Source organism: Coregonus clupeaformis, chromosome 11, assembly GCF_020615455.1.
Source record: "Coregonus clupeaformis isolate EN_2021a chromosome 11, ASM2061545v1, whole genome shotgun sequence".
Taxonomy (NCBI): Eukaryota; Metazoa; Chordata; class Actinopteri; order Salmoniformes; family Salmonidae; genus Coregonus; species Coregonus clupeaformis.
The window spans coordinates 4,804,824-4,819,220 of NC_059202.1; the positions used below are offsets into that span (position 1 = coordinate 4,804,824).

The 14,397-nt window shown below is 42.0% G+C and overlaps 1 protein-coding gene across 2 annotated transcripts in view; it reads right to left on the reverse strand.

The window, feature by feature from the left end:
- Window positions 1–13,871: 13,871 nt before the first annotated feature.
- tspan9a (tetraspanin 9a) overlaps window positions 13,872–14,397 on the reverse strand; it is a 344,343-nt gene continuing 343,817 nt past the window's right edge. For both annotated transcript variants that reach the window (XM_041890597.2, XM_041890596.2), the window contains one exon: window positions 13,872–14,010. In XM_041890597.2, the coding sequence (XP_041746531.1) occupies window positions 13,939–14,010 (72 nt within the window). In that variant the 3' untranslated portion in view covers window positions 13,872–13,938. The remainder of the gene's footprint in view (window positions 14,011–14,397) is intronic.

Here is a 14,397-nt window from a genome sequence, read left to right on the forward strand (position 1 = left end):
TGCAGTAGCTGCTGCCTAAAAAGGGGGGCTAGCAGCTGTGACGCTGCCCTGCTATGGCTGGTAAGCACCAGAACTGTCCTGCAAGCCCAGGAATCAGGTTACACAAAATATCTATGGCCTCAGTGCTGCTGAATGGCCAATTGGCCCAGGAGCTTTGGTGTATTGTCAGCCTGTCTGTCAACCTGGTCTTTATATATATATATATATACCTAAAGGGGTCCTAAAATTCATAATCAAATAGCTAAATGAACCATAGTATGACCATCTTAAAACTATTCAATTTGTCAGCTTAACACCACCCCCCAACGTCTTAGACTCTAAAGAATTAAGTAACCATACCAAACGTAATATATCATACTAATTTGAGTGTCCCGGATTTACATTTACTATGTTACGTCTAGTCTATGAGACCAGGCTGCAGTTAAGGACTACAGTGTAACCGACTGAGAGTAGCCTACAACAAGAGAAACATCTAGCCAAACCAAGTCCCTGTGATCAATATTAATCTGTGGGTATATATAGGTTGTCTAGGCCCAAGAGGCTGGACATTGTGTATTGACTGTGGCCGGAATCTAAAGCAATTTCCTTTTTAGTCGACATCTGCAGCGTTTTACCATAAATGTGATCTCTGTGAATGTCATTTTCTGATTTCTTAGTATGGGCCTACCCAATGAAAGTGGCCTTCAACAATGTGGAAATGTATATGTGACCTAAAAAAGCATCCTCATGTCCTGCTCTCTCTCCCTGTAGACTTAAATGTTAACATCTGCTGTTGGGATGTTGTGGTCCCCTTGACCCCCAGTGAGTGATGCCCTCTGTGCTGGTTGTTGGATCCTGTCCTGGATGCTCTCAGGCTCATCCTGGCTGGTTGACAGGTAACCCATTCTGAGACTGGACAGGAAAAGGTAGTGAGGTCATCAAGCAGTCCACTCTCAGGCTGCTGGACCAATGGCCTCTCTACCCTACGGAATACTTCAGAGCACCTCAGGTATTCAAGGAGGAATTGTAAGAAGGCAATTAAGAGTATAAAAGAAGATGACGTCACAAGGCATGTTGTCCCCAAACCGTCACCAACAATAGTAGCTCATTGTCAGCCTTAGCAAGTGATTGATGAGAGAGATTCCTTCAGCAATATGTGGCTGAAGCCTGATGGAGAAAGAGTGTCTCAATTTAGCCTCGTTTATACCTGGTGCTAACATGTGTCCTTTGTCCTGATCTTATCTGCATTCTGATTGTGCCCACATTGTAGCCGTTGCATCTACACATGGTAGTAAAATGTGTCTCTTATAAGTCCACTGTGTCCGCATTGGCTGAATCCTAAATCACACCCTTCCCCTCTACCCTCCATTTGCGCGTTCATGTGAGCCTCCGCCATACATATGTATGATATGATACAGTGAGGGAAAAAAGTATTTGATCACCTGCTGATTTTGTACGTTTGCCCACTGACAAAGACATGATCAGTCTATAATTTTATTGGTAGGTTTATTTGAACAGTGAGAGACAGAATAACAACAAATAAATCCAGAAAAACGCATGTCAAAAATAGTATAATTTGATTTGCATTTTAAATACTTTTTTCCCTCACTGTATGTATGATCAGTGGCGATTTTAGCATGTAAATCTTGCTGGGGCAAACTCCCCCCAATTTGTTTTTATGCATGCCAGCAAAGCCACTACACAACACACCACTAAACAATACATTAATTGCACTATAACGGTTACAAACGGTGTCCACAAACTGTTAGGGCCTACATAAAGCTGTCCCAACAGCAGAGCTTTCTTTTCAGCACCATGGAGTGAATCTTTACCACCGCTACACCTGGCTATCAGCGGAGCCTTGTCTGGCAGCGATTCAGTAAATTCAGCCTCCATTTACTGCCTTTAAAAAAAAACATAGCTGATATGGCTGACTTGCTTAAACAAATGTGGTTTCTACTGACAATTGAGATGTACAAACTATAGCATAAGGGGACGACCAGCGGGTAAGAGGCAATCCGTGTTTTCGATTAATACATTAATGAGCGAGCTAGGATGGAGTCAATATAACTATTTGTTCAGCACTTTTGAAATGTACTGCGACAGAATTCAGAACATGGGCCGTTCTTACAGTATTCTCCCTGTACACCAAGTCAGAACCGTAGGATAAAGAAAGGGGGCATATAAGCAGACAATGAAAGCTCTTACAATATTCGATTATTACATTTCTCTAAAACAGGCTATAGGCTACATGTGCACCACCAAGTCAGAACAGTAGGCTAAGTTATGAGGGGGAAAGGAACCAAATTATTAGGGTGAGGCACATGGGCTACTAACAGCTTACTACACAGCATACACTTAGTATCACTTTCATAGCCACAGTATACATACAGTGAGGGAAAAAAATATTTGATCACCTGCTGATTTTGTACGTTTGCCCACTGACAAAGAAATGATCAGTCTATAATTTTAATGGTAGGTTTATTTGAACAGTGAGAGACAGAATAACAACAAAAAAATCCAGAAAAATGCGTGTCAAAAATGTTATAAATTGATTTGCATTTTAATGAGGGAAATAACTATTTGACCCTCTGCAAAACATTACTTAGTACTTGGTGGCAAAACCCTTGTTGGCAATCACAGAGGTCAGACGTTTCTTGTAGTTGGCCACCAGGTTTGCACACATCTCAGGAGGGATTTTGTTCCACTCCTCTTTGCAGATCTTCTCCAAGTCATTAAGGTTTCGAGGCTGACGTTTGGCAACTCGAACCTTCAGCTCCCTCCACAGATTTTCTATGGGATTAAGGTCTGGAGACTGGCTAGGCCACTCCGGGACCTTAATGTGCTTCTTCTTGAGCCACTCCTTTGTTGCCTTGGCCATGTGTTTTGGGTCATTGTCATGCTGGAATACCCATCCACGACCCATTTTCAATGCCCTGGCTGAGGGAAGGAGGTTCTCACCCAAGATTTGACGGTACATGGCCCCATCCATCGTCCCTTTGATGCGGTGGTTGTCCTGTCCCCTTAGCAGAAAAACACCCCCAAAGCATAATGTTTCCACCTCCATGTTTGACGGTGGGGATGGTGTTCTTGGGGTCATAGGCAGCATTCCTCCTCCTCCAAACATGGCGAGTTGAGTTGATGCCAAAGAGCTCGATTTTGGTCTCATCTGACCACAACACTTTCACCCAGTTCTCCTCTGAATCAATCAGATGTTCATTTGCAAACTTCAGATGGCCCTGTATATGTGCTTTCTTGAGCTGGGGTACCTTTACGTGCGCTGCAGGATTTCAGTCATTCACGGCGTAGTGTGTTACCAATTGTGACTATGGTCCCAGCTGCCTTGAGATCATTGACAAGATCCTCCCGTGTAGTTCTGGGCTGATTCCTCACCGTTCTCATGATCATTGCAACTCCACGAGGTGAGATCTTGCATGGAGCCCCAGGCCGAGGGAGATTGAAAGTTATTTTGTGTTTCTTCCATTTGCGAATAATCGCATCAACTGTTGTCACCTTCTCACCAAGCTGCTTGTCGATGGTCTTGTAGCCCATTCCAGCCTTGTGTAGGTCTACAATCTTGTCCCTGACATCCTTGGAGAGCTCTTTGGTCTTGGCCATGGTGGAGAGTTTGGAATCTGATTGATTGATTGCTTCTGTGGACAGGTGTCTTTTATACAGGTAACAAACTGAGATTAGGAGCACTCCCTTTAAGAGGAGCCAGAAATCTTTCTGATTGAGAGGGGGTCAAATACTTATTTCCCTCATTAAAATGCAAATCAATTTATAACATTTTTGACATGTGTTTTTCTGGATTCTTTGGTTGTTATTCTGTCTCTCACTGTTCAAATAAACCTACCATAAAAATTATAGACTGATCATTTCTTTGTCAGTGGGCAAATGTACAAAATCAGCAGGGGATAAAATACTTTTTTCCCTCACTGTATATATATACAGTGGGGAGAACAAGTATTTGATACACTGCCGATTTTTCAGGTTTTCCTACTTACAAAGCATGTAGAGGTCTGTAATTTTTATCATAGGTACACTTCAACTGTGAGAGACGGAATCTAAAACAAAAATCTAGAAGATCACATTGTATGATTTTTAAGAAATTAATTTGCATTTTATTGCATGACATAAGTATTTGATCACCTACCAACCAGTAAGAATTCCGGCTCTCACAGACCTGTTAGTTTTTCTTTAAGAAGCCCTCCTGTTCTCCACTCATTACCTGTATTAACTGCACCTGTTTGAACTCGTTACCTGTATAAAAGACACCTGTCCACACACTCAATCAAACAGACTCCAACCTCTCCACAATGGCCAAGACCAGAGAGCTGTGTAAGGACATCAGGGATAAAATTGTAGACCTGCACAAGGCTGGGATGGGCTACAGGACAATAGGCAAGCAGCTTGGTGAGAAGGCAACAACTGTTGGCGCAATTATTAGAAAATGGAAGAAGTTCAAGATGACGGTCAATCATCCTCAGTCTGGGGCTCCATGCAAGATGTCACCTCGTGGGGCATCAATGATCATGAGGAAGGTGAGGGATCAGCCCAGAACTACACGGCAGGACCTGGTCAATGACCTGAAGAGAGCTGGGACCACAGTCTCAAAGAAAACCATTAGTAACACACTACGCCGTCATGGATTAAAATCCTGCAGCACACGCAAGGTCCCCCTGCTCAAGCCAGCGCATGTCCAGGCCCGTCTGAAGTTTGCCAATGACCATCTGGATGATCCAGAGGAGGAATAGGAGAAGGTCATGGGGTCTGATGAGACAAAAATATAGCTTTTTGGTCTAAACTCCACTCGCCGTGTTTGGAGGAAGAAGAAGGATGAGTATAACCCCAAGAACACCATCCCATCTGTGAAGCATGGAGGTGGAAACATCATTCTTTGGGGATGCTTTTCTGCAAAGGGGACAGGACAACTGCACCGTATTGAGGGGAGGATGGATGGGGCCATGTATCGCAAGATCTTGGCCAACAACCTCCTTCCCTCAGTAAGAGCATGGGTCGTGGCTGGGTCTTCCAGCATGACAACGACCCGTAACACACAGCCAGGGCAACTAAGGAGTGGCTCCGTAAGAAGCATCTCAAGTTCCTGGAGTGGCCCAGCCAGTCTCCAGACCTGAACCCAATAGAAAATCTTTGGAGGGAGCTGAAAGTCCGTATTGCCCAGCGACAGCCCCGAAACCTGAAGGATCTGGAGAAGGTCTGTATGGAGGAGTGGGCCAAAATCCCTGCTGCAGTGTGTGCAAACCTGGTCAAGACCTACAGGAAACGTATGATCTCTGTAATTGCAAACAAAGGTTTCTGTACCAAATATTAAGTTCTGCTTTTCTGATGTATCAAATACTTATGTCATGCAATAAAATGCAAATTAATTACTTAAAAATCATACAATGTGATTTTCTGGATTTTTGTTTTAGATTCTGTATCTCACAGTTGAAGTGTACCTATGATAAAAATTACAGACCTCTACATGCTTTGTAAGTAGGAAAACCTGCAATCGGCAGTGTATCAAATACTTGTTCTCCCCACTGTATATATGTTTTTTTATCCTTTTTTTCTGGTTAAGAAATCAAGTACAGTATGTTGGAAAATCAAACAGAAAATCCCCATTCACCACTAATCACTTTATTTCAGTACATATTACTAATACAAAATGGTCTGTACAAAGGCTAAAATAGTTATTTTTTTGCATAGAAGGAACAGCGAGGTTAAAGAAAGCCAGAATGGAATGGCACAGTAAACTCCACTCAGTACAACAGAGGAAGGAGAGAAGGAAAACAGAAAGGCTAAGGCCTAGATTCAATCCGTAGCGCTAAAGATCCGTGCTCTACCGCAGTTGAAATGTTAAGGTAATTTCCTATTGTGCCGACATATGCTGCGTTTACAGTGAATTTGGTCTCTGCAAACGTGGGAATATTGCCTTTAAATTGTAATTGCGCTGTAGCGTGAATCTTCAATGCTACGGATTGAATCTAGCCCTAACTCGGGGTAAAGCTCAGTAGAAAAATACTCTTGTGCGCACATCAAACAGTAAAAATACTCGATAAAATGGCCTATGTTATAGGACACTCATCATCTGTAGAAACCAACTCAAAGAAAATCATAGATATAGTGAGATACAGTATATAGAGATATATGTATATATGTATGGCTCAGACTCTTATTATACTGCTCAATTTATACACTTTCCCCCCCATTCCCCCCTTCCCCAAAACACGTGTAAATATTGAACTATAAATTGTGCCTTCCTATATTATACTTATGCTAAAAAATGTATTCTATTCTACTGTAATTTACTTTATGTTCGTATTCTTATCTTGTATTATTTCTTATTGTTCTTACATTGTCGAGAAGGAACCTGCAAGTAAGCATTTCGTTGGACGATGTATATTCAAACTTGACACCTGTCATTTGAGTTTCTATTATGATTAGTTCATCACACTGTCTGCAGTAGCTACCCCTTCGGTTTCGTTATCTTTAAAAGAGCACATATTTTAAGGGAAGATGCTGTTCACTTTTTTCTTTGATGTAGCCTAACCTCTGACAGCTCACTCACTGGTTCACTCCTTCAGTATACCAAAATAGTATAAATTATTCAGATTCAAACCCTACTTTAAATACTGTATAGTTAACAGTGCCAAGAAAAAAGGAACAATACAACGTCAGTCTTCAAACATGAAAGGCAAATGAGCGTACAGATTATAGTGGGATTTTGCGACACACTTTCTTTTATTTAAAAAATATGAGGATTTAAAGAGTGAAATGTAGTGCACCACCTAATATAGATATTCAGAATTATTTTACATGTAGCAAAAAAATCCACAGGACAAGGCTGACAGGTAGCAGATAATACTGCGGTTTGCCATGACACTACATCAAACACACCATTCAAGAGCTTACATTTCAGAACAGCTCAGATAGTCAGCTTTAGTGGTGGGGGATTAGGGATGAGATTATAAAAATATGTCAAAGGTGGTAGAAATGAGCTGCTTCCATAGCAGACAAAACCCCAATAACCATTATTCCCTTTCCGTCTCTACTCTGTGGCAGTGTTTCCATGTGAAGAGAGGAAATAAATACTTAATGCTCATTCCAAATCCATGAATATAATGTATCCTATTTCTCCCTACAAGCTGCAATACTGTAAATTAAAATATCAATATAGTACTAACCCCAAAAAACACATTTACATTTAATTTACAATGCTCCTGAATTAAGAAGTACAAAGTCAAACAATCTATCAAACAAATTAAAGATGAATAACATTAATTAATGGGTAGGAAATTAGTTAACGCCCATACAGCTGAGAAAATGACTTCCAAAAATATACAGTCAGAGAGAGCGTGGGTGTTAGTTGGTAACATCCGCTGTCATTAGAATGTCATTCAATATCAGAAGATGCCAGTGGGCATTAGGTTTATGGGTTCCTTCCTATTGCAGAGGTGCAACAAGAACAGTTTATCAGTTGTGAAATTAGAATATTTACTCCCAGGACTAGCGTAAGAGTTATGCAGTAAGAGGAATTATGTTGCTCAATCAGTGTCGTCTGAGATTTAACACACTCTATATGGCAGAGTTGGGCAGGCATTTACAAAAACGGTACAGGCATGGTTAAAAAGACATACCGCAGATAATAGAATAGCACATCCTAACGTACACAAGGGGCTGGATTCAAATGTAAAGGTAATTTCTGATTGTGCCGACATATGCAGCGTTTACCGTGAATGCAGTCTCCGCGAATGCGGGAATATTGACTTTACATTTAAATCGAGCTATAGCTCGGATTTTCCGCGATACTTCTACGATGCGGATTGGATCTAGCTCTATGTATAGAGAAACAAAACAGCAAGCATGCCGTACGTCTTTTTCTCCTACTCTGACTGCCTGTTCCTCCCTCAAAATGGGACTTCAATAAATGGCTGAGGCGAAGTTAAGACAGGAAGGTGGTTTAGTTGCACCTTGAACAGGAACGTAACGTTATTCCTTGTTATCTTCAATTCACCCGTCTAACTATCCATCTATACTAATGTTCTCCGGATGACTGACAGTGAGCTTCAGACACAAAACAAAGCCATGTCGAACATAGTAAAAGAGCAGATCATATAAAACGAGACAAAAACAGCCAATGTACAAAAAAAAATACCATCATAAAACACTTGTGTTAAAGTGATAGGCCTTCTTCTCCTCTATGAACATGAACAACAACATTTGTTTGATAAAACACTGAAAAAACAATTGACAATGGGAGAATGCGAGAACAGAAAAATGTAAATGGTTGAAAACCGACATTTCAGAGAGGGCAGTGACAGTTACATGTTACATGAATGACAACAGAAAAGTCTGACATATGAACTGTGTGAAGCTGGTTTGTCTTCAGGATTTTATAATATACAGTACCAGTCAAAAGTTTGGACACACCTACTCAATCAAGGGTTTTTCTTTATTTTTTAAAATATTTTTTTACATTGTAGAATAATAGTGATGACATCAAAACTATTAAAAAAAAACACATATAGAATCATGTAGTAACCCAAAAACTGTTAAACAATTTAAAATATATTTTATATTTGAGATTCTTCAAATAGCCACCCTTTGCCTCGATGACAGCTTTGCACACTCTTGGAATTCTCTCAACCAGCTTCACCTGGAATGCTTTTCAAACAGTCTTGAAGGGGTTTCCACATATGCTGAGCACTTGTTGGCTGCTTTTCCTTCACTCTGCTGTCCGACTCATCCCAAACCATCTCAATTGGGTTGAGGTCGGGGGATTGTGGAGGCCAGGTAATCTGATGCAGCATTCCATCACTCTCCTTCTTGGTAAAATAGCCCTTACACAGCCTAGAGGTGTGTTGGGTCATTGTCCTGTTGAAAAACAAATGATAGTCCCACTAAGCCCAAACCAGATGGGAGGGCGTATCGCTGCAGAATTCTGTGGTAGCCATGCTGGTTAAGTGTGCCTTGAATTCTAAATAAATCACAGTGTCACTTAGCAAAGCACCTCCACACCATAACACCTCCTCCTCCATGCTTTATGGTGGAAACTACACATGCAGAGATCATCCGTTCACCCACACCGCGTCTCACAAAGACACAGCTGTTGGAACCAATGTCCATTGCTTGTGTTTCTTGGCGCAAGCATGTCTCTTCTTCTTATTGGTGTCCTTTAGTAGTGGTTTCTTTGCAGCAATTCGACCATGAAGGCCTGATTCACACAGTCCCCTCTGAACAGTTGATGTTGAGATGTGTCTGTTACTTGAACTCTGTGAAGCATTTATTTGTGGGCTGCAATTTCTGAGGCTGGTAACTGGAATGAACTTATCCTCTGCAGCAGAGTTAACTCTGGGTCTTCCTTTCCTGTGGCGGTCCTCATGAGAGCCAGTTTCATCATAGCGCTTGATGGTTTTTGCGACTGCACTTGAAGAAACTTTAAAAGTTCTTGAAATGTTCCGGATTGACTGACCTTCATCTTTTAAAGTAATGATGGACTGTCGTTTCTCTTTGCTTATTTGAGCTGTTCTTGCCATAATATGGACTTGGTCTTTTACCAAATAGGGCTATCTTCTGTATACCCCCCTACCTTGTCACAACACAACTGATTGGCTCAAACTCATTAAGAAGGAAAGAAAGACCACAAATTAACTTTTAACAAGGCACACCTGTTAATTGAAATGCATTCCAGGTGACTACCTCATGAAGCTGGTTGAGAGAATGCCAAGAGTGTGCAAAGCTGTCATCAAGGCAAAGGGTGGCTATAGTATGAAAAATGCATGCACTCACTAACTGTAAGTCGCTGGATAAGTGGATAAGAGCGTCTGCTAAATGACTAAAATGTAAATGTAAATGTATTTGAAGAATCTCAAAGATAAAATATTTGTTGATTCGTTTAACACTTTTTTGGTTACTACATTATTCCATATGTGTTATTTCATAGTTTTGATGTCTTCACTTTTATTCTACAATGTAAAAAATTGTCAAAATAAAGAAAAAACATTGAATGAGTAGGTGTGTCCAAACTTTTGACTGGTAGTGTATATCTTTCTTCATGCTGAAGTGGCTATTCTGCATTTAATTCAACATCAAACCATTCCACCCCAAATCACTTCACACAATGTGGCAATGTCCGACTTTCACAATACTATAATGATCACAGATCTGATCAATTGAGATTAATGTGCACTTTAGTCTAGGATTCTAGGATTATCAGATGCAGTATTACTTCTGGGAGCAAGCATAGTGGCAAATAAAGCTCTCCTCACCACCACCCAATCTTACACAAGGGAGAGGGTACAAGGATGTAGGTACAGTGGATACACATAGGTCTACAGCAAACCTGTTCTTACATGACCGATAACAACTGTCACATCTCTACAAATGTCAACCCTGGCATGTAGCTCGCAGCATTTGCTGGAGCGATAAATTGTGCCAAATGTTTGTGGAAGCATCCAGGCAGAGAGGATGTGAAGCGCTCATGCCTGTGCTTTACGTCAGCAGCTGTCATGTTTTCCCCGTGGATGTAAAACATGGAGTATGATGGATCATCCGGTGAATCAGAGACAGAAATGTCAACAACAACTATCTCTGCCTGTGACGCAGCAATGCACAAACCCAGATCTGCTGCAATCTACCACTATGTAGAGTATTGTACATCCCAATGTATTCAAATTAAGATATCCCAATCAGCCTTAATGAATGACCTTAGATGATCCTGAAGATGATCCTTAATGCAGACAGAGAGTGTGAAAGCTAGGCCACAGTGTCTCTGAGCTAGCTGTGTTTGGTAACATTTCCTTTACCTCATACCTCATCCTCTACCTTCACACGACATACGCATGTAGCAGCAATGCACAGTTCTTACACTTCTTATCCCAAGCAGAATGCTAGCCTCTAACCCTCCTGCAATTGTAGGATGAGATTTTAAAACTGAGACACTTCTGGTCCCGATTATCTAACTTCTAATCAAAAAGTACAGTAAACATCCAGTCAGTTCAGCCAACTTCTTCTCCTTCATGTTAACAATGAGTCAATTAATTGATTACTACAAGCAGACGGTTGGCATGATGACATGTTAAAGGAAAACGGGGCCATGTTCATTAGGGCATGCAACAGAAAATGTTTTGCAACAAAAATTACAGTTTCTTATTGGGTAAGTCCAGGTAGTCCTAAACGGTTTCAGTCCGTTTTGTTCCATTTAGTGCCTAATGAACATGACCCTGTTGGTAAAGCCCTCCAAAGCAGTTTAAAGTGTAGTTATCCACGTACCCTGAAACCCTACCCTTGTTCTTGTATTAAACAGGACTCCTGCTGTTGAACCGCACATAGGCCTACATTGTAGCGCTAGTAAAACTACTTGTCTTACAGGGCGCGTTGCCATTTCCAAACCACAGCCTCACCTTTTGATCAGACTCCCTCCCTTCCACCCACTCTGTGACTGACTGACGCATGGGAGGCGCTTTGAAAACTACAGCAGCAGTATCCAGACTACAGGTGTAGATACATCATCACTTAGTCTAGCTGGAATGTAAGTGGAAATGTGTACTGTGAAGAGCTTGTCTCACCCTCCTGCCGTTCTGACATGTAGAAAGTAAGAGAGAGAGCGAAGGGATGAGATGGAGAAAGAGAGGGAATAAAAACTAAAAAGAGTTCAGGCATGCCAGAGGAGAACCACTGCAGAGAAACTCTTCCTCCTACTTCTCCGTTCAGACGATCAATGGTGTAGTAGACGTCTGGAGACAGCCATCCTCTTGACTCATGCTGCCTCCACCACAGTAACAGCTCCATCTGTCTGATCTAACACTGCACTCACTAGTCTCAGCCTTCAGAGAGAGAGAGAGAGATAGAGCTGCACCGAGGGCTCTATTCAATCTGTATCGCTGAAGTTCAGCATTACAGCGTGATAGAAATTAAAGGCAATGTTCCCGCATTAGCGGAGACTGCATTTACGGTAAATGCTGCATATGTTGTCTCAATCGGAAAATTACTTTTATATTTATATTGCGCAATCTGTAACGCTTCAGTGATACAGATTGAATAGAGCCCCGAATCTCACTACATGCCAGTCCTCACGGGCCCGTATTAAACACATTCATTTTGTACCACTCTATTTATTTTTATGTGAGAATGGAAGTACTAGTGGTTATAGACTATGAGGAAGGGTGGGTGGGAGTTGAAGAAAGTACAAATATTGGTATGTTTCTTTATGTGTTGTGTGGAGAGATGGTCGTCTAGGAGGTGATTCGGTTCAAATGACTTTATTCCAGGGCTCTCCAACCCTGTTCCTGGAGTGCTACCATCCTGTAGGTTTTCACTCCAACCTTAATCTAGCGCACATAATTCTAATATTTAGCTGGTTGATAAACTGAATCAGATTAGTTACAACTGGGGTTGAAGTGAAAACCTACAGGAGGGTAACTGTCCAGAAACAAGGTTGGAGAGCCCTGTACTCTAACTTGATTCCAAGAAGTGTAATTCTTCCCATCACAGGAAAAACCCTCTGAATCCAGAGCACCGCCCACTCAGGGCTCAGGGCTCATGGCATTATAACCTTGACCTATGACCCATCCCAACCCCTGACCATCCACAGCAAGGATGGGCAACTCCAGTCCCCGGGGGCTTGGTTGGTGGCACACGTTTTCCCCAGCCACTGCTAACACACCTGACTCCAATAAGCAACTAATCATGGGTTGTGTTCTACCTGCTCAGACGTTATGCGCATCAACCAATGGTTGCGTGCCACGTCATTGACTGTGTCATCGACTGACAGATTGCTATACCATATAATGTGGTTAGCTGATACGTAAAATACCTATCCAGGCGTTGTAAGATCTGGCATGCGTCAGCAATGCCTGGGCAGAGGAACGCGCCCATAGTCTTCAGTTTAGATTAATGCAATTAATCTAATCAGTTGTGTTAGCTATAGGGCTGGGAGAAAAGTGTGACACCAATCAGGCCTCCGAGGACTGGAGTTGCCCATCCCTGATCCACAGAAACTCATCACATCTCATCACAGGCGGCCGGTGGCACCGTAATTGGGGAGGATAGGCTCATAGTAATGCCTGGAACGGATTAAATGGCATGGCATCGAACACACCAAACACATAGTTTCCATTCGTTTGATACCATTCCATTCACTCCATTCCATCCATTATTATGAGCCGTCCTCCCCTCAGCAGCCTTCTGTGCATCTCATCCATTCCACACCTCTGACAACAGATAACACTTAGCACAGGGCTCTCCAACCCTGTTTCTGGAGAGTTACCCTCCTGTAGGTTTTCACTTCAACCCCAGTTGTAACTAAGCTGATTCAACTTATCAACCAGCTAATTATTAGAATCAGGTGCACTAGATTAAGGTTGGAGTGACAACCTACAGGATGGTAGCTCTCCAGGAACAGGCTTGGAGAGCCTTGACTTAGCATATCAAACACTCCATTCCATAGGAGCATAAAGGACACATTTAGCAGAAGAAGAATCATACTGTATTGGAAAAGGGTTCCGCAGAGTAGAAAACTAGCATACTATGTCGGAGCCTTTCATCATTTACAAGGGAAAGAGGAAGTTAACATGAACACGACAAAATCCATGAAAACCGATTTCTTCGCCTTGCAGGGGGGATGTGAGCATTAGTAAAGCTTCCCGCAAAACTGTTAGTCCAAGCGCCCAAAACATTTAAATGTATTTCTAAACAGGAGAGAGACTACATAAGGGTTCCTTGCCAAAAGTGTATTTGTCCTTTTATCTTCCAGTCCCATTTCTCTTTGGCAAATGAATGGTGGCGTGGACAGAGAAGAGGAGAAGGGTGACACAGCTGCAGTCTGTACAGGGTTTCTGGGAAGAGTGGGGAGGGGGAGGCTTTGCGATATAGGACGTATTGGGGGGGTAATCCAGAGTCTATCCCATCAGGCAGTACATGGGGCTCCTTTCCCTGTGTGCTGTCTGTCCAATGCTAAGCGTCATACTTCTTCCCCGTTCTGTGGATTTGGTGGAACAGAGTCATGGAGAACGCCATTCCCAGGAGCTGCAGAGAAGGAGAGGGAGAACAGTGCATTTTGTCTTTCAAGTCTATACATAAAAAAAAAAAATCATTATTGTTTCAAAGTCAGAGGACACAGTCAATGGTACAGTGCAGCCAGCTCTGAGCGATGTGTCCAAACTCTTGTGTTGTGTACTCTGTTACACTAGGTGAAATACATTCACTGTGAGTGCTTCTGGGCTTGTGTGGAGTTTATGACACTGAAGAAAAATCCTCCAGCAGAGTTTGAAAACAACCCACATTTTCCTATTTCCAAACCAGGGAGAGAGATTGGCTATCTCCTCTCTCTCTCAGGCCGTCTTCAAACATCAAATTCAACGAGCTGCTTCTGTATCTCACTGATGAAATACCGTGAACTAAATGAGCACATTA